Here is a 22,676-nt window from a genome sequence, read left to right as displayed (position 1 = left end):
CACCCCCCCCCCTCAGAGTTGGATTGTTTTCTCCTCATCTATTTGTCTCTCCGTCCTCTTGTTTGTGTGGTAAGTCTTTTCTTTTCTTTTTGTCTATGAGGAGGGAGGGAGGTCAAGCCAATCATCTCTCCCTTTCTCTTCACGTGGAGTCTCAGTAATGTTGCTGCTCTCCCTCAACTCCTTGACTTTTTTCTGTTTTAATTTGTCATTAAATAAATCTATCTTTTTCATACCTGGTGCCTTTTCTTCTCTTCTTTTACTCAGATTGTGGTTATGGCTGCTACACTGATGAGTGCCAATGTATTTGTCAGGCACCCTGTGGAGTTTTCTACCACTAGCAGCGCTATGGAACAGCGTTTTTATGAGTGGGTCCCTGTTTTGTTTGTATCCTGCATGCGCACAAAAACCTGAAACACAGAATTTAAACATAACTTTTGGTTGTTTACAAGAAAGCTCCACAGGGCTCCTTTTTCAATCATTTTATTATCCAATTTCTGAGTCCAGAGAGCTCCAGTTGTTCAAGTCTGCACTTTCAGTAGATGAAACGTCCATGACAAAACAATCTCACCTCAAGGTCCGTTTAGTAGCGTTTCCGGACCAAAAGCACTAAACAAAGAAAAAAACCAGTTTTGCCCAACGAAGACTTTGTAAGTCAAACTATTGCATCAATAATAACTTTTCGTGCAGTGACAAATCAGGGCACACTGTCATAGGGACAACATGTGGCATAGCATCGTGTTCAGGCAACTGAATGCTTTGCCGTTTTTCTGTAGAAAATAATTTTGTGACCAGGAACTCGCTGGTTCAGGTCCCAGTCAGAAGGAGCCTAAATGATGCTATCAAGCCCAGGAGCAGGGTGGTTAAGCTCCCGCTGTGCCTCTGCTCAGTGCAGTCGGCCTGAGTGATTGTGCAGCCCCCAGGTGTGAATCGGTGCATCTTTTTATAACGGCATCAGACATCAAACATACAGTGTCAGCAAACGTTTGGCTGAAATATGTCGACACTGCTAATTCATATTTCAAGGTCATCATGAACCACATGCACTATTTCAGCTTCTTACCAAGGTCAAAGAGACGCCTCAATACAAGAAGTCCAAACTAAGTTCATGCCGTTTGATGTCCAAGTGATGCTCGATTCTACGAGCAAAGTGTAGTGTTAATGGATACACTGGGATCTTATTACAATCACAGTCACTAAAAGATGTGAGTTCTGGCCAAAACTCTGAAGCTTGAGCTGTAAAATGCATCCCCGTGATACTGTCCTCGATGCATCTGCCGGCCTCCCAAGTTTATCATTGTTAAGTAGGTCTTTGGATGTAGGGCAGCCTGTGAGGTCAGATAGGTAGATCAGACCGGCAGTGTGGAACACAGGAATAGTTTTGTGAAGCCGTAGGAGCGCAAGCTTTTTGCTCAAAATCTCTGAGGAAAATGTGGATGCAGAGACGCCAATGCTTGTGCCTCTGACCGGCCTTCTGTCTGTCAAAGGTTACACAGTGACCTCTGTCCACCCTGCCTGGAGGTAAGGGACTGTAGGAAAATAATTTGTGGGTGATAAAGGGGGATTTTATTGTATGAGTTTTTACTCCATAATTTACTACATAAAAAACATTAAATTGTTGCATCACACATCGGTTTTAAAGAATTAGTTTGATGAGACTTAGATGAGAAAATGATACCTCCCTCATGTCTGTAGACAAAGTATTGCTGTAACCAGTGGCCGGTTAGCTTAACTTAGAATAAAGAGTGGAAACGGGGAAGCAGCTTTCCTGGCTGAAGGTGACTAAAGCTCACTAATATATCGTATTATCTTGTTTGTTTAATCCGTACAGAAACTCAAGTGTAAAAACCACAACTTGCTGTTTTACTGGGAAGTTGCCAGGCAACCAGCAGAGACTCCAGGAAGTTACAGGCCTCTAGCTTCATTTCTCATAAGCCTACAGTTGCTCCTTTGTTTTGCATCAGACAGGAAGTATTTACACATTAAATAACCTGTGTCATATTAAGTTAAACTATAATATAATTCAATTTCAGCATCAACTTGTGCCACTAATCAGAGTAGCAGAAGGAAACATGTTGACACTTTGTTACAGTATGGCTAACTGTGGAACAACGGATGGTCAAGTGACAACAAAGACACACAAAGCTACGTTTACATGAATCACGTGCGTAGAAAACACGTGTGTCGAACGAAAGCTTCATATCTGTTGATTTAGTAGCTCTTGGTTCAATTTAGGTTTGACATAAGCTTGATAATTGACTTTGATGTGCATATTGGTGGCGCACAATATGAACGTTTATGTTCTGTTAAAAATATGTTTAATTTGGGGTACCTCATCTTTAAGTCTTAATTATTAACCCCTTCAAGTGCCTGAAACTGGCTGGAAATCTCCCCCCATGCTTTTTTTAATTTCAGAAAATCCCACTTTTCTTATCAGGTGGGTCACACTGATTGTGAAATTGGACAGAGCTTCCCATTTCCTAACAAGGGTAGAGTTTGATATTTGTGGTGTTGTTGACCCAGTGCCGACCCAGTCCCAAACCAGCCTTCACGTCCTCACCAAAGTCTACGTGTCCCCTCTCACCACATGTAGAATAAGGAACACTGTTGGTTCGTGCGAGTCCTTAGAGTACAATGAGTACAGTAAGAGGGCCGTTTTGGGGGATTTGGCCACGTATTAATGGTTGCACTACTTAAATAGTTGACATGTTAGGGGGAGTGTGTGCATTTTGTTTTGTAAGGAGTAGATCCAAATATATTGATATTGAAAATATTGATAACACCCTTTTTTTCTGTTAAAGGTGAAACACAAATAGTTTTCCTCCAGTCCCTAATGATCCTTCGTCTCCCTCACAGAGCACATGTTGTCATTTTATCATATTGTCATCTGGAACCTGAATTGGGTTTAAAGACACATCCAGACGTGTAGGTTCAACCCTTTCTTCAGTTCCCCTTTCCTGCCATCATGTGGTCTCAGGGGTCCAGCCTGTCTGCAGGGACCACACCTAAAATTAGCTGATGTAAGAGCATACAGTATGAGCTCTGTGCGTGGGGGTGCTCTGCCATGTGAAGTGGGCATGCTGCCAGCACGCTAAGCACACCCCAGGGGCCTCTGGGTAATTATGTTATAGGTTAAGGTCCCCCATTCACTAGAGGGGAAATGTGTGCTTGTGGTGAGGGGGAATGTTGAATCCAGAGGGCTTAGAGAGGGAGTCCTAATACTGGGGTTTAACTGGGACTGGGTGTGTCTGCAGTGAACTCACATACAGTGTACATACATGTACATAAGCACCATAAAGGAGCCACATATAAACACTGTAATACTCCGGCTTAAGTGTTTTTTTCATGTTGTGACCAAGAAGGAGGGATGTGATGAATTAAAGCCCAGAAATGTAGGTATTATATGTGGTGGTGAAGTATAGAGAGAGCACCCAGCACCCAACAAGACTTTTTCAGAGGAGTGTGCAGATTCAACCTCTGCAGAGCTTCTTCGGTTCTTTCTTTTAAGACTAAATAGCAGCCTCTTGAGGCTGAACTCATCATTACACACACAAAATGCAAAATTCAAATCAAAAGGTGCTGACTACAGGACAAGGCCCGTTAGATTATGAGATAGCTTTTGTGCAAAGTTGAGGTTTTGGGCTGATGGTGGTACAAGAGAATGGTTTCATCCTGAGGGAGAAGTCGATATTTCTTGTGACATCAAAACATTGGATACTTTAAAAATTCATTCAAAACACTGAAGACTTTATTTGAATTATTATATGGCAATCTGGCCTGCAGTTGTGGAGATAATCTCACCTACTTATCATGTGGTGGACGGACAGTCAGAGTTGAGTAAACCCTTATCTGACTCAGCAAAACAGAACGAGGTGATATTCATTGCAGAGTGAGAGTTTTGCTGGACCGCGTTGTGTTGTTGAGTGCTCTTGTTATTCTGTCCACCCCTGCACATGGTTCATTAAGGTCCTCTTCGGTGAGTAAAGTGCAGGCTGTGACTAATGAAGCTCCCAGGGCCTCATTTTATAGCACACACCAAAATGAAAGTATTGGATAAATGCACTGGAATGGAGTTGAATAATGTATTGACAGTATGTGAGTCAGCATATGCGGACATGTGAACATATACTCATCAAAGGGCAAAACGTCTCTAAAGGCGTCATGGTTTACTAGTGGCCTAATCGTTATTCATCAGTTCAACTGGTGTCACCATAGGTCAGATGAATGTACAACTACACAGTGAACCTGGCAGAGTCGCTGAGCACACTACTGACTTTGTTTGTTTTTTATCATTTGAAAAAGTGTGACATTAGTCCTTCACATTGTCGTTTGCATATTGTTATTGCCAGAAAGTATATTTCTGTAATGCATACAGTAAGTGCTGCAAAGGCTTCTTTTTTTTTTTTTTAACCCGCATAATTCTTTTGATGTGTTTGGCTTTTATGACTGCTTTGGTCCATTAATCTTTTCAAGGCTGTCTAAATATGAAAAAAAAACACACTGCACACTGGTGTTTCACATTACATCGCTGCAGGGAAGAAAAATCACATCTGTGGCACAGAGTTGAAAATCCTTTTTTTTTTTTTTTTTTTCCTGCTTCAGGCTGAATGTTCACCGAAACACATGTACACAAACACACATACTGATGCAATTTATCCCTGTGTGTGTGTGTGTGTGTGTTTAATACAGCCACTCACTGAAGGACAACAACATCTGAAGGGATGAAGAGTTGAGATTTCAAGCATCTTTAATTCAACTCTCAATTTCTACAGTCAGGCTTACTGAACAGGACACAAGTGCATGTCGGTTTAGCATGAACTTAGCTTTAGCTTGTTATGTTGTGTCAAAACTATAAGACATTAATAAATAATATTGTTAATTAAATCATTGAAATGTAGTGTCAAAGAGATATAAAGCTTTATCCTTTTCCATTACCTCCATTCAGTTGAGTGAATGTTTTTTAAATTATCTATCTTTCACGAGAGGACTGTTTTGCTAGCTTAACCTGCAACAGCTAGGCTAACGTTAGGCCAAGGCTAACGTTTGTCATAATGTTAATGTAATGCTAACGTTGTTAGCTTGCTAATGCTACTCAGAAGTTCACACCATGCTTCTGTTTTCATAATATTATGTTCATCTTTATTCTTCAGGTGCACGTCTCTTGGAGAGAAGTCTGGGGAAGTGCTGCGTGGGGAAAATAGTAAATAAATGAAGCTGTAAATATGTGCAAAGAAAAAAAGGGGAGTTGAAAAATAAAATGAGCTGATGAAAATAAAATAAATGTTTTTTGCTTTTTCAAGAAACTGATAGGAGATTAAAGGAAAGGTATAAAGCCTCATGTCAGTTTTTATACTTCATTTTAACTCATATTATTTTTTGATGTATATAGTTATACGTATGCCTGGTATGACTTTTACTACATCTTGTCACTTTCTCCAGACAATGTCAGCCTGGCCCACAGATGCACAGGATTCTAGACATTAAAGGGGTTTGATTCACTCTGCCAGAAAAATGGCATTTTGGATCAAGATTCATTATTCAGCATAATAAGAGTTATTTGGCCAGAGGTGTTTCCACAGGCAGGGCGTCAGTATGGGATACTTACTGTAAGATCAAACTAACTGTAGTCTTTTTGTTGTTAGTTGCTGTTTAATTTTATAATTTGCACAGCTAATACATTTCAAAATCTGTATTTACAAAAAAAAAACCAAACAGTTGAAATCAGGCATTACAATGTGTGATTAAACAGTCATTCAGACAGGCTGCAGCTATCAAGACCATCTGAACAAATCTCAGCAGCTATCATCACTTACACAAACCATCTCAGCAGACTGCTTTGCCCTGTAGCAGTGGTAATAATATCATGTGAATACTGAGAAAAACTGAGGCTGAACCCAAAAAGGCACCAACATGACACTCAATAGTGATGTGAACTGGATCTAGTCAGTGTGAAAGGCTGTACTGGGCCAACATGTGATTAACAGAGATGCTACACCAGTATAACGTCCCATTATGGAGACACTGTCCATATAAACTGAATTCTCCTACAGCGCTCGACTCTGAATTGTAGCTTCATTTACCTCAAATCATCTCTTCAACAGGAACATAAACCGCAAAGAAACTTAAAAGAGCGTTCAAGATCAATAACATGACCGGGCAAGATTACAGCTGTGCACACTGACTGGGAAAAACTCATTAGACTGTAAGATGTCCACAACTGTTAGGACTTATTCAGGAACGTCCTCTCCACTCTACATTGTCAGTGTGTGTTTTCATCAGTGTGTCACAGTTTGCTGGTCAGATGAGTGTGTGTGCGGGTGCTGGCTGTCCCTGGGAACCCTCCGTCAAAGGCGGCGTTCAGCACCTCGTCCAGGTTACTGGCGGTGACAAAGTGGAGGTCGGCTCGGACGTTGGCTGGAAGCTCCTCGAGGTCCTTCTCGTTGCGTTTAGGGAGGATGACTCGCTTCACTCCAGCCCTGTGGGCTGCCAGGACCTTGTCCTTGATCCCGCCCACCTGAGGGGGACAGACCAATTGAGTCGGTTAAAATGGAGGACAGATTTGTTTTGTATTATGTGTTAAATGTGATAACTCACCGGCAGCACCAGCCCTCTTAGCGTGATCTCTCCTGTCATGGCAATGTCGGATCTGACCAATTGGCCGCTGAACAATGAGGCTAGGCAGGTTACTATGGTAACACCTGCAGAGGGGCCATCCTTGGTGACAGCTCCAGCAGGGAAGTGGAGGTGGATGTCTGTCCCTTCTAGTGGATCTGGACCCCCCACCACTGTTCAAACACACGCAAACATTGAGTTTAAATGCATGTTAATTAGCTTATTTCACAAATGACTTACTGGCATGTACATTGTATATTTATATATATATGTGTGTGTGTGTGTGTGTGAACTCACTGTTGGTGAGCTGGTAGGTTTTAGCGTTCGCTCTGAGCCAGCTGATAGCCAGATGGGCGGATTCTTTCATAACGTCTCCCAGCTGACCGGTCAGAGTGAGCTGACCTTCTCCCTCCATTCGACTGGCCTCCACAAACATAATCTCCCCACCGAGGGGGGTCCAGGCCAGACCCAGAGCCACACCAGGCAGGGTGAGTCGCTCAGACACCTTCCAACACACACACACACACAACACATCTGTACAGCTGTATTTGGTGGAATAATCGGAAGAGAAGACGGACATTTTAAATTTCAGGTATGAATGTGAAACATAAGGCCAACTTGACCTCATAGTGAAGGAGGGAGGGAGAGGAGGAAGATGAAAAGGCACTGAGGGAGGGTGAGAAAAGTGTAGGGAGAGGAGAGCACAGGAAAGAGAGATGAAAAAGACAAGATATGACAAGAAAATAAGGCAGAAAAAAAAGGGAAAACGCCTGCTCGAAGACAAACTGTATCATGTTTCACATTATGAAGACATCTCAAGAGGCTGCTGCACTGTGTTTTCAACTATTCTGACTTTATATTCATGAGATGTGAGAGCCGTCCAGAGAGTTCAGACAGCCACATATCTGGAGGCCAGTTCTGCACAGGTGTCTGTGATTGTGGATGATGGACGCTGCTAATCCTCTGCAGATGCTGGTCTATCTGCCTCACCCAGCTCTTCCTCTCTCTGTCGGCGTCCTGCTTACCTCCATTTCAAACAGCGGAGGTCCCAGGATGTCTTTCAGTGCGATGTGGTCGATCACTATGGGCATCTCTGGAGGCGCTGCCTTGTCTGAACACACATGAAATGACTTAAATCCTATGAAGAAGTAGTCTTAGATACGGCTAATTCATTATGCAGCACAACAACATCTGCTAACTACACATTTCTTTCACACTTTTGGGTGAGAGAGTCAGACGGCTGGAAAAAAGTTTCTCTTTTTTTACGTCTGTGTTTCTGGAATCAGGTGACTGCAGAGTGTGAAGAATAATCACATTACTGAAGAGCATGCAAACGCACTGCATGCTGGAACCATCCACACGTCAGAACTGTGGAAGTAAGGCCTCAGAGGGAGAGAAAGGCAGAGAGAAGGGGAGGTGACGACAGCTGCAACTGTGAATGGAAATTCAGCTGTTTTACACACACACACACACACACACACACACACACACACTGACATTATGCAAAGATGCATAGAAAACAAATACATATACATCAAACAGAGAAACTGCAAACAGTGAATAGAGACATCAAACACACACCATCCCTTTGGAAAAATGCAAAATACATGCACAAGAGCACACATCATTTGCACGCACACACACACACACACACCAATGTTTGTGCTGCGTGTCGATGACATCAGTTACCTGGCAACACTTTCTACGAAGCAGCACCAAAACAACTGCTGATATCCTCCTGTTTATCCCCATCTCCACACTGTCTCTTTCCCTCTAAATACATCCTGATTTGCGTGTACATGTCTAATAAGTCACAGTGCCTTATAGTATTTACTTCCGTCTGGTAGTACAGCCAGCGGTCTCCTGACAATGCTTTTCAGTAATCTGCTGTTTCACCAGAATCACCCGCAGGCACACTACTACTGGGAATCAAACTGAGTCTGACTCTCTAAAGTCATTACCAGATAAGTAAGAGGTAATGGACAGTGAGCTGGTCTCCACCAAACATGCTGACAGAAGAACTTGACTGGGTTTATTTTCTAATAAAGACCAGCTGGCTGCACATTACCCAGCTCATTACACAGCTACTGAAACACATCGTGTTGTACTTACAAGGGTACTTCAGGCATCCAGCAGTGAAATAGTGTGTTTAAATGATACTCTCTCACACAAAGAAACAGACTATATGTGTTATAGCTGTATATGTGTGCTATATTCAAAGCTGATGAATACACTTTGTTACTGTGTGACAGGCTTTACTCTGGTCACACGTGTGTTTTCACTAATTGTTCCTGATCACGGCTCTTCTCAACGCTGTGTGGCGTTCACAGACTGTGCTTGACTGACATCAGGACTTACAGCATTATCATTCATATAGACTTTCATCATGGGAAACATTTTGACTCATCGCAGCAGGAAAAGCACAGCACAATGCCAGGACCCTGGAACCGGAGCACCTAAATGGAACAGACCCGCCATTTACATTATTAATTACACCTGTGCTTTTCCTGTGCTTGGAAGTACATGTGTATATGTGTTAGGGTTTGAGAGGGGGGAGTGCAGGTCTGTGGATTTGACCGTCTACCCCCCAGAAGCCCATTCGGTACACACAGACACAGCCAGATGACGGACCGAGAGCTCAGGCTCTTACCACCCTGCTGCGTTGGTCCCTTGGGGGTCGAAGCCTCTGCCTTGGCGACTCGGTGACCTTCTGCGACCTTCACAGCCACGGCTCGGCAGATCGACCCAATCTTCCTCTCGAGGGAGCGCACACCTGCCTCGCGGGTGTACCTAACAGGACAAACACAAACAAACAGCAGATGGATATAATTATGTGGAGATTAGATTTTTCACTGGTAGTGTAGCTTCTGTTGCTGGCTGTGTATCAATGCTAATTGTGTGTGTGTGTGTGTGTGCGTGTCAGAGATGTAATGAGGAACACAAAACACAGGCAAACCAGTCAACTTTAAACAAGCTGTTACTGATGGACAGGAACTGGTTTGAGCTTTTTTATGTTGTTTTTTTTTTTGTTTTGTTTTTTAAATCCCGCCAGTAAAACCACCCCTGGAACGATGAGCTCCAGGCAGCGTGCTGCTGGCTGTTTCTATAGTAACCGGACTGTAGTGCGGCGAGTGTTGCACAGAGGCTCTGCAGGTCTGCGGGCAGCATACTGCTCACCATCTGAAAAGACCAGGAGCCTCTGCATCGTCAGACAGTTTGATCAGGCTGTTGTACTCACGAATACTACGAATCACACTAGTGCTGAAACAATTAATTGATCTTCCTACATTTTCAGATTGAGCAGTCTAAAAAAGTGGTAAACACTGATATGAAATCCACTCTGTGAAGAAACGAAATAGACCAACACACTGGTTCTGGTTCAGGCAGATGCTCTCTCTAATCAAAAGGTATGAGAAGTGCTGGTTAACGTACAAAACAAATAGCCACTAAACCTCTTGACAACTTCATGATACACTCTGATGACCAAGTTCTGCTCCTCACATTACACACTGGATCTGTCCTTCACAGGCTAAACGTAGAGGCTTTTCAGCAGTGAACATGCAGTATATATGAGCATGAGCTCAGCAGCAAACTGTGTTTACTGCTGAGCAGGAGAAAACAGTCTGAAAGTCTAACATACCTGTACACGGTGACATAATAAATATGTATTTTACTACAAATTTATAAAAAACAAAACAAAACAATGTAACGATGTGAGGACTAGATTGAGGAGGCCTGTTCTTAGCTGCACGGTGGCTTTTTTGAATGCAATTTGAAATGCAATGGCTGCAACTGACTATTCTCACAGCTAACTGACCACTAGACAGTGTCTCCACTTATAGTGTACCATTTCAAATCACCACATACACAAAGAAGTGTCCAAAGTTCACACTAAATTCCAGGGAGTGATGGCATTAAGGTGTAGAATAGTTTTTCATTGAGACAAAAGTTATGTTGAACACACTTCATCAGGAGGCACACGCACATCCATACATTATTTGCAGGTGCTGGGTAATAATAATAATCTGCACCAAAAGACAAAGAAATACCCACACACTGCCATCTTGTTCTCAGTTGACAAGTTTAGTTACTTTGTTTTTCTCGTTCTCGTTGTTTTTTTGTGTGTGTACCTGCTGATTATATCCTGCGTGGTGTCCTGTGGTATATGCAGCTGCTGAGGCGTCAACCCATGCTGTTCCAGCTGGTTTGGGATCAGGTGACGGTGGGCTATCTCCACCCTCTCCTCCTGAGTGTAGCCTGAAACACACACACACACACACACACACACACACACGCTTCGATAAATCATCCCCTCAAAGTTGTAACGGACTGTTTTGCCATCAATCTGTGGTGATAGGACGGATGTTTTGAGGCTGGAGGTTTGGAGGAGTTCACGGCTGCAGATAAATGCACAGTAAGAACAAAGAACATGGACTCCATCATGTGAACAAGTAACAAATGACCACTTAGTCATTCAAAGGCATTAACACAATAATATTTATATATATTATCTTTATATCTAATAGTAATACATCTAATAACCTGGCAGCAGTGACTGTGGTGGTCGTGTGTGTGTGTGTGTGTGTGTGTGTGTGTGCAGGTTTGTATATATCCAATTGCGGACACGCAGCTGGACATAGAGTCGCTTCATCTGTTCCCCGACTCCACTGCAGTAAATTCAATCATACAGTTACACTCTGCTTGCGATTAGTAGATCAAAAGGAAACTGCGGGGGCAGTTCCTGAGAGGTTCCTGGACCTAAACCCACCTGGTACCTGTAGCACCTCCATCCTGTCCAGCAGGGCAGCGGGGATGGTCGCTGTGGTGTTTGCAGTGGCAATAAAGAGCACCTGGGAGAGGTCAAAGGCCACGTTGAGGTAATGGTCTGTGAAGCTGTGGTTCTGCTCTGGGTCTAGGACCTAAGGGGACAAGTACAGTCTGTTTCAGTGTGTGTGTGTGTGTGTTTTTAGTGTTTAATCAAACAAAATGTAATTTAGCTGAACACCTAATTGAGTTTATCATGAATTGGTTTACAGAACAAACAGGGGAACACACACGATATAAAAAAAAGAATTTAAAAGAAGCCTTGGTGAGGAAGCAGATGAAATTCTTATTAGCAGTTTTGTCAAATATTACGGTTAATCGGCAGGTTAGACTGAGAGCGTGCAAAGGTCGAGGTTTTAGACATTCGACACTACTTCACAAGTAATCTGTGAGAGACACAGAGCTGACCTCCAGCAGTGCAGCTGCAGGATCTCCTTGAAGGCTCTTTCCAAGTTTGTCTACCTCGTCCAGAAGGAACACGGGATTATTGACGCCCACCGTCTTCAAACCATTGATGATGCGGCCGGGCATGCTCCCCACATATGTGCGTCTGGAGAAATGGGCAGGATGACAGGGACGATGTAAACTGTGTCAACGTTTCCACACAATTTCAAACAAACTGGAGGCTTTACTCTACTGAAGACAAGAGAAAAGTGCAGAAATATAAATGTCCACATTCATTTTTGTCACGTCATTTGCTGTTATTGAGTGGTCATGCTGTTATTGACTTATTCTAGAAGCATGCACGCTACAATAATAAAACTTGAACAATGTTGACACCATGTTCTCCGTGACAAATTACCTAACACAAGCGTTTCAAAGCTGGAAGCATGAAATGTGAAAAGTTTCTGGGGTTCAAAGAAACTGAAAAAAAGAAAAGAAAGAAAATACAAAACCGCAAAACTGATAATAAGAAACTACTGGAGCGGCTGACCTTTCAGAGAATTTTTTTTTTCAAAAGTTAAACAAATTGTAAACTTGACTGTTAAAGAACTTTCATCTTCATTCTTGGACTCCTGCTGTTGGTATGCCGGACACATGTTTCTCATCTGGCTGGGAGAGAAGGTGTCTCAGCTCAGAGCAGAGTAGACCAGGATCAGCCCTGCAACCTGAGATGAACTGCCCTGTTCACCTCTCTGTGTGCGCACACACACACACACACACACACACACACACACACACACACACACACACACACACACACACACACACACACACACACGCACACACACACACAGGCACACACACAGGCACACACACAGGCATAGGCACCCAATACCTCGCTTGTCAGTCAAACCTGACACACAGCGCCTCTGTTGTATGTGTGTTTTAATAAAGTTCTGACTCATTCTGGATGGAAGCTGCAAGCAGACGGATCATAGACGAGCTGAGTGGCATAACGAGTCGTGCTCTCTGGTTACAAAAGATGCGGTGGACGTGTAGTTCATTATGGTTTTGTTATTTATTGCAGTAAACTTGACTTGTGTGATGTGAGAGAAACACCACAGAACTCTTTTAGGTTAAGGACATATTTGATTCAACTGTTCCTGACATATTTGCCTTTGATGTGGTAATTTGACAATGTGGTTTACTTGTCAGAGGTCATGTCACGTCTAGCGATGGGAATTGATAAGATTTTATTAATACCAATGCCATTATCGATTCTGCTCCTCGCTTTGATTCTTCATTGATTCCCTTATTGATTCTTGATCAATTTTCTGTGTGGTAGAAAAAAGTAGGCCTACACATGTTTTTCAGGGTCAACGCAACTGAATCTACACACAGTGTGGAAACAGAGCAGAAAAAAAGCATGTAGGGAACAAAGAAATCTGCTAAGCCTTCCCATGTGGCGCTAATGTTATTATAACACATTTACTCTCTGTAATGGACGTGCTGCTCGGGCGGTAGCAGTAGAGCTTGTGTAGAGTGTCAGATACATGTCATCATATTGCTGGTGTTCCCACCCTTAACTTGGAGTTATTATTTTACAGACATTAGAACTAGCACTGTTGTTCCCATCCCCCATATCTGAATGTTGGGGTCCCATCCCTGACGTGCTGTCAGATCTTACAGACGTCTTCACCACAGGGCAGATGCTCTGCTGCCTTTCATCGGCAAGACCTTATTATATCTGCTTTTTAATCATCAGTCTTTTAAATCACACACAGGCGGCCTCTCAGGCACGCTGGAAAAACATTGGCAGCTTAAGCCAGTGTGTCGAACTGCTACAAACGGACTGAATGAATTTCAGCGCTCCTCTCCAACAGGAGTCTTTTGAGGAAAAACTTCAGAGAAAATGATTGTGTTTGAAATGTAATCCAAATACTTAACTCACGAGAGCTGATGTTGCACAGCAGAGAGCGCTGTGCTCCAATACACATCCACAGAGCCAACGCAAGCGCCACCATCAAAACAATGTGCTCATGCTGCTGTGGCACATTGTTAGAGCCAGTGTTTCAATTATCTGCGTCCCGAAGTTCAGTAAATATTGAATTTTTAAAAGATGAATCACCTCTAGAGATTGAGTCCATAAAACATCTGCTGTCCTTCAGTAGAGCTGTCTTATCTTATGAGCATACCTGTGTCCTCGGATGTCCGACTGGTCGCAGACGCCTCCCAAAGCGATGCGGTGAAACTCTCTGCCCAGAGTCCTGGCTATGGAACGTCCCACGCTGGTCTTACCAACTCCTGGGGGCCCCACAAAGCAGAGGATGGGGCCCTAAAGACACAGCAGGAGCATGAAATTCACAGTTAAATATGGGACACGTTACAGAATCATGGATTCTTGCTTCATACAATACACAACCTTTTGTCTTTAAATGTGTAATGGACTGAGAGATCTACACGAGGCACCTTCAGTGAAGTCTTCAGCTGTCTCACAGCCAGGTGCTCCAGCACGCGTCTCTTCAGCTTGTCCATAGCATAGTGATCGTTGTCCAAAATAGTACGAGCGGCACGGATGTCCAGGCAGTCTGAGGGGTGTGTGTGTGTGTGTGTGTTTTGGGTGGGGTGAAAGTGTGGGAGATGAATGGATCCAAGAAAGAATGAGAAAAATTAGTGAAGGTGAAGACAGTGAGGTGGGAGCTGCAGAGACAGACAGATGACTGACTGTAATTTGAGAGAGTGAGGCGGAGGAAGAGAGGGCAGTAGAAAACAAGTTTCCCCCTGGGCAGTTTGGCAAAGTTGGCCCATCTATCAAGGACAGACAATCCTCCTACACTGTTTGATGACGAAGCTATGACCGTTGACCCCGCAATTGAGTGAACCCTGTGCTCAAATTTTGCAGTCTCCACTGGTCTGAGGTCATTTGTTGTAGAGGCAGTCTGCGGTCAGCAGCAGAGACAAAGACTGTGTGTTATTATGTCAGTTTGTGAAATCTATTGGCAGTGGGTCTGACATTCTGATATTGTGGCTGGCCACTTTGTATTGTACACCGTATTTTCTATTTGGGCAAGATTATCGCCTTGGAGTTTTGATGGAAATGAGTCTGGGTTCACATTTGGACATGAGTGATACACTGATGCAGTATATTATTTAGAGCTGCATTAACTGAGCTGGCTAATGTGACACCCAGCAGATACTGAGCAACAATAGCTTCATCTGGAGTCTTGTTTCTGACAGCCTGATGAACGGAAGTCTAATATTCACTCTCCTTTGTGTTGCTCTCCACCAAACGTAAAACCAAAACAATGAGCTGAAGCTGAACTACAGAGTCTCGGGATCACATCAAGCGTCACCAATGACACGTCGTCATTTGATCCATTGTTAATATCAAAATATTGATTAGTGCAGCTTTAAGAGTTAAGGGTATGAATGAATTTAAGAGGCGACCTCCGTGAGGAATGTGTCAAAAGGAACAGCCGCTGAATGTTTTATTTCAGAGGCCTGATTGCAAGATTAAATGTTTTGATCATATTAAATCATTGATATTTAAATGTGTTAAAATATAAGATTTTGATGTTAATCGTTTAGATCTGTTAAAAGACAAGCTCCAGCAGACCAGTTCAAAGCACCAGGGACTGGTTACGTTGAAATATTCAACACTGTAATCGCCACAATCTTACAGTCACAACTGTGCCAAAGCTGTCACGTTTGGCTTGTGGACCTGGACTCTGCTGGTCTCCTTTAGCTTTATTTACCTTTGGTGCTTTTGCTCCATGGTAACTCTACCATCAGATCCAAGTAGTTTCTGGTCAGGGCATACTCCGGCATGGACTGAGGCATCTTCTTCAATCTGAATACGGATGAATGAGATTAAATACAACACCGGCCTGACTGTGGACCAGGACTCATCAGTGAAATCACGCATCAAACAGAAGAAGAAGTGGAGCCATGTATTCAAGACAAAACCACATCTGGCTAATGATTTAAAGGGATCAAAGAATACCGAAGGGGTTCAAACAGCTTTAAAATGTTGGAGTCTTAAAAAGAATGCAAGCTTTGTTCTTACTAAACGCCCCTTTTAAATTAAATTAATTAGTGCATGATCTGTAACAGCATGTGGCATTGTTTCACCAAAAAGATTGACTTTTCTTGACTTTTCCTGGTCAAAAGGTACAGTTTGACCAAGACAGCTACGTCAAATAAAGACGCGTTTTAAACGGTAGCTGTTAAATACATTTCAGGGATAATTAGAGACGAGGGAACACAAATGACTGAAGGTTTAATCGGGCCGAGAATTCACCTCTTGAGCTCTTTGAGGCAAACTCTGAGTGCAGCTTCGGGCATGTTGGCCCTGTGGACCTTCCTCTCCAAGGCCGCAGTGTCATCGCCATCCTCGTCTTCATCTTCCTCATCCAGATTGAACTGCCGGCCAGGAAACACTCCGCCTTTACGCACTGATAACACCTGAGCAGATGAGACGCAGAGAGGTGAACAGGCATGCAAATGCAGACATTGTTGAAAGGAAAGGGAGGAATGCAAACGTTTGTTACCCTCTTCTCATTGTCAGGACTTATTTTCCTGGTTTTCTGCAGCAGTTTCAGACCGTCTATCTGTCTGGTCAACATGGGCAGAGCCTTCTTAAATCGCTCCTCCAAGCTCACCGCATCCAGGACCTTCACAGCACACATGGAGATACAAACACTTCAAAATACATTCATTTTTAGAAAAATCTTTACATTAAACCCACTCTACTGTAAGTAGTATTTGAATTTTGAAATTTTCTTTGGCACTATCCGGTGGTAGCTTAAAAAAAACACTGTGGCAGACATGCCAATACACCCCTCCCCCTGGGCACACTGAATGTGCTATGACACACACCGCCCCAATTGTTACCAGGATTTATATATACCATCTGATTACTTTGAAAGATGCTGTAATCACATTAATAACTCTACAAATAGTGGCTTTAAACTTGATTTTCTTCCGTCTGTCACATCCTGTTTTTTTACTTGTTTTATTTATTTATTTTTTATTCGACTTTTGGGTGACGCAGACGCAACAGTCACTTCACCTGTAGTTTCTCCTGGTTTGAGGTGCGGATCATGGAGGCTACCACATCAGGTAGAGTTTCCCTGGGCAGACTGTCCAACAGACGCCTGAACTTAGCCACCACTGGAACGGACGCGTCCAACATACCTAACAACTACACACACACACACACACACACACACACACACACACACACACACACACAGACACACACAGCGGGGTTAGATTGTCTGACACAATTATGCGTGTTCCAATCCACCACAGCCTGTTGCTGTCACGATCCATCACAGTTTATTGCTGTAATGGATGAGACGAATGTTGCCTGTTTCTTGTTATTTTGATACATTTAGAAATTCCAGAGTTCATTCACACAGCATTCCAGGAATTCATCTGCCGAGAGTACAACCACCTCTGGCATAAATTGTGAATGCAAAAACAAACATGAAGCCTTCCCATGCCATTTGATTAATTGACAAATGATGAATGAGCTCGCATTACTTTGAGTTATAGATGTGCCAACTTCCTTAAGTGCTACACAACTGCAGCCTGCAGGTGTTCCCTCAGCAGGATGAGATAAGATAAGAAAGAACATTATTCATCCTGAAGCCCAAGATCCTCAATAAGTAAGTAATTGAGGTAATAAACAAAATGTATAGACATGCATAGGAATATGAATAGGGAAGCGCCGACCTGGTACAAATTACAAGCATAGATAAAATATGAAATATGAATGTAAAATGAGGGATGAGCACACTGTATGAACTGTATAAAGTGGTGCACTACACTGAAAGTAGGACAGGTTACAATATGGTGAGACCATTTTTGTGTCTACTGAGAAAAACAAAAAATACACAAACGTTTTTATTTTTGCTGAGACCAAACAGAGGTCCCAAAGAGCAGCATCTAAGGCCAAACAGCAGCGAGGAGGTTTTGCAGAGTTCTAGGTGACACAAGTTTTGTTCTGCTTTTGCAGCAGGAGGATTTTTCACGTTTAGTAAACGTATTTTGGTTGTGTGTTTTATCTCCAAGTTGCAGCCTTTAAAGGAACAGATTTCGAAAATACACTTTTTTGCCTTCTTGCTGCGAGTTAGAGTGCGAGTTTAAATTGATACCACTCTCATTTCTGTCCGTTCATTATGTAGCTAGCGCCAGCGACCAGTTAGCTTAGCTTAGCATGAAGGATGGAAACCGCTATCATTTGACTTGTGATGTTCACACTTCCCTGCCTGTGATATGCCAAAAACAAATGTAAATAAAAAGACTGTGCAGGACGACAGGCAGTAAATCAAGAAATGTTGGATGGACGTTTTGTGTTTTTTTTTTACCATTGAACTTCATAAAGCATTCTGGGGATCCATTTTCTTTTCTTTTTTACTCCCTCCATCTCTCCCTCTTTCTCAGTCACACACACACACACACACACACAAGGTATATACACACACACACACACACACACACACACACACACACACACACACACACACACCTGTAAAGCAGCCTGGTAGAACTTCTGGGACAACTCCCCCAGCTCTCCACCTTCTGCTGTGACCCCCTCTGTTGCTGGGTACGTGTACTGATCCAGTTTATCCAGCTGCTCCACCTGCAATTGTTTTTGCAATTAGAGAGGCACACACTGCGGTCCCACACACACACGAGTGTATTGTATTTCTTAATACTGAGTGACAGGTGTTTGTAGTCCTACATTGTCCATAAAAAAAGGAGCTATTTGTAATGATGCATTGTGACATGGATGTAAACAATAAAAAAAAAAAATATATTTAAATACAATGTAAAAAAAACAAAAATTAAAACATAAACAAAACGTGTTTCTTTACAAGAAATCTCTTTAAGTTCATCTTGAACTATGAGGCACTCTCAGAATAATGGGATAGTTAATCTTCAATAAACTACTGTCTGATATTAAATCAATTTTACCTCTGCCAGGACAAAAGGCCGCTCCTTAAGCAGACTTGACACCTTAAAGCGGCACAATCCGGTGATGAGGAGGGTGTAGTGGGGCTTCGGCCAGTTACTGCCCACCACCTGCACTGCTATCCCCGCTGTGCCAATTCTACAGAGAAACGGAGAGGGAGAAAATGTGAGTGAGACAGAGGAGGTGGGTGGGGAAGGAGGGCAGGGGACGGGGGGATGTATCTTACACTAAACGATGATCTACCCTGACTGTTTCAAGTTTGCTATGATTCAATCTTATCGCAACCAGTCGTGACTCCTCGAAGACCTGCTGATACGGATCAAACAACTCAGCGGGTGAGCTGTAGCATGTCTCTAATATGAGTCTCAACCACATGTCAGTGGCCAGTTACGAGCCAAGCTACGCTGCTACATAGTGTATTAGACCCAATGAGCTTTAAGAAGTAATTCAAAACATTATTTGCAGGGACACACTGAATGATTCACATGCTGATTTTTCATAAACTGCACTTTTCTTCAGTGTCTTTATTTCTCCTCAGTGAAGCAACAAAAGCCAAAAAAGACTTCCAGGAAAACAAGCTAGAATGACATTCCTGTGGTCATTTGGGACTCATTATGATACAATTTGTGGTGCTGACACTTTGTCAAAACATGCAGTGTGGGGGCCTTAATGATTTAAATTAAGACAAGATTGGTTAAAACACTTATTATATGTGAGGTCTCCATAATTTACTGAAACAAAATCAGAAAATCTTTTAGTGTGACAGCTCCAATAGTTTCTTAACAGCTGAGAGGCTTAAATCTCAACTGTCCGCCTAAGGAGTGTTTGCTATTTTACTGTGAGCCAAAGTTTGATTTAAATTAAGTAAGAAGCTGTCAAAATGTACAATAACAGTGAGAATGCTAGCAACATGGAAGTAGCACTAAATACAAATAGATTCAGGTTCATGTAACAAATATGTGTGACGTTAAACTATCATGTGTTGACATGACAGTATGCAGCACAGCAGGACATTATACAACTTGTAGCTATGCATCACTACAACAATCAGCAGCTCCTCCTGCCCCCCCACACACAATAATTATGTGATTATGCGCTTACAGTGGCGAGGACATAAATTCACCACAAAGCAGCAACTACAATTATGTGTGTGCATGGTGGTTGATTTGAGAAGCCTTCTGAAGGTGCTGCGGCTCTAAATCAAAGACACATGTACTGCGTTAAGGGAAAGGCTGATTGGATAACCAGCATTTAATCCGTCTTTTCCCATCCACGTCACATTACAGTGGTGTACCACAACAACACAAGGGACAGTGACATCACATTATTTTCTTTATTTTTATTTACAAATGCACCCTCTGCATCCTGGATTCTTTAATCCATTTGATCTAGCTGTTTGGGAGCTGTTTAAAATACAATGTCTTTGCTATTTGGTGTAACTAAAGCAACATGTGTGTCACTGATTTATACAAACTCAGAATAATAGTTTTTTTTTTTCAGCAACTGTGGGTGATAGAGAGACAAACAATTGCTACTTAGTAACCATACTGGCCTTGTAGACTTCTGGTGAAAGGTTAAAGTCCGCCTCTCTGACTGTTTATGACCGCAGGGCCACTGCTAAACGATACACTTTTCTAGAACAAGTCACACACTGCAACTTTTGTCTAAAACTATGAACAGTGCATCACACAAAAAGACCAATTAGACTTAATAAGACATGACATGTATAGCTGGCAGTCCTTTTATAGGCATAATAAAGGAAGAAAAAGTCATTTGATAGCATTATACACTCTGCCACTGAAACGCCATTAAAAGACCTGACCTGCATAAACTGCATTTCATTTGAATTGAGAGCTGTTCAGTGTATCCCGCAGTTGGGTCTGGGATTGCAGAAGGCCCCAAATGAGTGGGGAAAAGGTAAAGGTAAGGATGTTTTAATATTATGTGACCATATGGAAAAGGATGTCACATTCCTCAGTGTTGTGATCATGACCACACAACAGATACTTGGATTCTGGAAGAACAAAAATCTAGTCATATGGGGTTCACTGGGACACGCTGATATCAAATGGTTATTCATACATGTCTAAAATCTACCACATAGTAGTCAAAGGCTACTTTTTTTGCACCTTTTTGGAGCCGCTTTCTCAGATTGTATGATTGTAATACTTTTAGAGGCCTGAAAAGGTAAAAGTATTCACAGAAAAGTCACAGATTTGAAAAAAGCCTGAGAAATGAAAATACTTTTGTGGAGCAGAAATATGTTTCATCTTTACATCCTATGATCATCCTATGACACTGACTACCCAGGTTGGGGGGGTCCTGTACAGCCAGCTGATATGTCTCACCCTCAAAACAACACCAACAACACCGTATCAAACTCAGGAAGTGACTGTTTACTCTATTCCGTCCCTAACTAGCTATTTAGCTAAATGTTTATTACTTGTGCAACGTGGGGAGGTCGTCGGTGTCGTGCTGTGGGTCTCTGGTGTTGGGGATCACTCCTATGATTGTGCTTTTCAGCGAAGTCCCCCTCAACAGCCGTTGGCTGACAAGGTGCATGTTCCGCGGAGAGTCCACGCTGAACCTGACGGTGGAGCCCGGAAGGAGCACCCCTTCATGGGTCAGCAGCAGCGGGAGACGGCTCGGTATCTGAATTCCGTCGTCGGAGGCCATTGTCCGATGTTTTCAGAAGCCAGGTCACTCTGTACGACACAACTCCTGCGGACAAATACGCACTTTACTTGCTGTCAAACTAGACAACACAGTGTAAACAAAAGACTTCCGGCTGGTACTTTCAAAATATTATTCTCACCGACGACCCGAATACATTAACTATTAACTACCAGTGTAGAAATAAAGGAAGCACGCGTTTAAAGATAATGTTTCTCAAATAAAAACGTAGCTGTTTTTGTTTTCACACTCTTTTTCACACCATTCTTTGCCCTGAAATGGCATTTTTATTTTTCCCCCTGCTCCCACTTCCTGTATTCTCTGGATTGGCTACGGTAAGTACAAGGGGACACACTGCACGTGATTGCATAACATGAAAACTACACAGTTGCATTGGGTTTGCGGCCTATTTGTTGCCCCTTTTCCCCCCTATCTTTTGCGTTACCTTTATTTTAAAAGTCGATCTGTTTCCAGTGATGGAAAGTAACTAAGTACACTTAGGCTACTCTAGTACTCTACTTAAGGACAATTTTGAGATACTTGTACTGTACCTGAGTATTTCCATTTTCTGCTAGTACTTCTACTCCCCTACATATATTTTTAGCTACAGTTACTGGCTACTTTGCAGATGAAGATTTTACGTACAAATCATAGGGTCAGTTTATGAAATATGAAGTAATACTGTGGATGGAAATGTCTCCATATACTGCCCAACAGTATATGAAATAGTTATATGTTCATACATCAGTAATAATAATCCAGTAATATAATCTGATTGGTGCCAATCTGCTGCATAATGAGTACTTTTAATATTTTCATATAAGTACATTTTGCAGATGATACTTGTTTCTACCTCAGTAATTAGGTAGCGTAATATTCTTTCTCGTGGTTACAGGTACCAAATATTGTCTATTGTACCTTCCAGAGTTATTTCAGCATTAAAGAAAATACTTTTTGTTCATTTGCATTATCCTACTTTTAATTTATTTTTTCTAGCCTTTATATTAACCAGGTTCAGACCTAAAGGCATTTTCATGTCTGATTTGAAACAGATATGTGGGTGATCTTTAAACATTCTACTATGTTGAGAAATAATAAGACCTGCATTTTATGACATAAGACAGCTGCACACATTGAGAATATAATGGCAGTGTATTTAAAGACTCTCTTTAATAATGACTGGACTCTGGACACAGGGTTAGTT

The 22,676-nt window shown here is 42.4% G+C and overlaps 1 protein-coding gene across 3 annotated transcripts; it reads right to left on the bottom strand.

Moving 5' to 3' along the window:
• Nucleotides 1–5,626: 5,626 nt before the first annotated feature.
• lonp2 (lon peptidase 2, peroxisomal) lies at nucleotides 5,627–21,475 on the bottom strand. Of its 3 annotated transcripts, XM_070907220.1 has the most exons (18): nucleotides 21,243–21,475; nucleotides 18,802–18,937; nucleotides 18,353–18,466; nucleotides 16,889–17,020; nucleotides 16,368–16,490; nucleotides 16,118–16,281; nucleotides 15,573–15,667; nucleotides 14,287–14,405; nucleotides 14,013–14,152; nucleotides 11,842–11,983; nucleotides 11,378–11,528; nucleotides 10,740–10,866; nucleotides 9,268–9,399; nucleotides 7,876–7,885; nucleotides 7,635–7,739; nucleotides 6,907–7,114; nucleotides 6,592–6,782; nucleotides 5,627–6,511 (listed from the first exon to the last, which is right to left on the bottom strand). In XM_070907220.1, exons 1-18 carry the CDS (start codon nucleotides 21,473–21,475, stop codon nucleotides 6,281–6,283), a joined length of 2,553 nt encoding a protein of 850 aa, XP_070763321.1. In that variant the 3' UTR covers nucleotides 5,627–6,280. The 3 variants fall into 3 exon arrangements, with proteins under 3 accessions (XP_070763321.1, XP_070763320.1, XP_070763322.1); XM_070907219.1 differs by lacking the exon at nucleotides 7,876–7,885 and having other exon boundaries at nucleotides 7,635–7,720; nucleotides 9,260–9,399; XM_070907221.1 differs by lacking the exon at nucleotides 7,876–7,885 and having other exon boundaries at nucleotides 7,635–7,720; nucleotides 9,263–9,399.
• Between the last annotated feature and the right edge of the window lie 1,201 nt (nucleotides 21,476–22,676).

This window comes from Enoplosus armatus, chromosome 6 (genome assembly GCF_043641665.1).
Source record: "Enoplosus armatus isolate fEnoArm2 chromosome 6, fEnoArm2.hap1, whole genome shotgun sequence".
Taxonomy (NCBI): domain Eukaryota; kingdom Metazoa; phylum Chordata; class Actinopteri; order Centrarchiformes; family Enoplosidae; genus Enoplosus; species Enoplosus armatus.
Note: the sequence above shows the minus strand (reverse complement) of the source record. Positions and strands in the feature narration are given on the sequence as shown.

What these genes read in the sequence shown, in the direction of transcription:
- lonp2 (XM_070907220.1), bottom strand. Translation starts at nt 21,475, where the DNA reads ATGGCCTCCGACGACGGAATTCAGATACCGAGCCGTCTCCCGCTGCTG. An exon ending in GGCCTTTTGTCCTGGCAGAG is followed by an intron (nt 18,467 to 18,801) that starts GTAAAATTGATT and finishes AAACAATTGCAG; the next exon opens with GTGGAGCAGCTGGATAAACT. An exon ending in TCGGACATCCGAGGACACAG is followed by an intron (nt 11,984 to 14,012) that starts GTATGCTCATAA and finishes CCATTTCTCCAG; the next exon opens with ACGCACATATGTGGGGAGCA.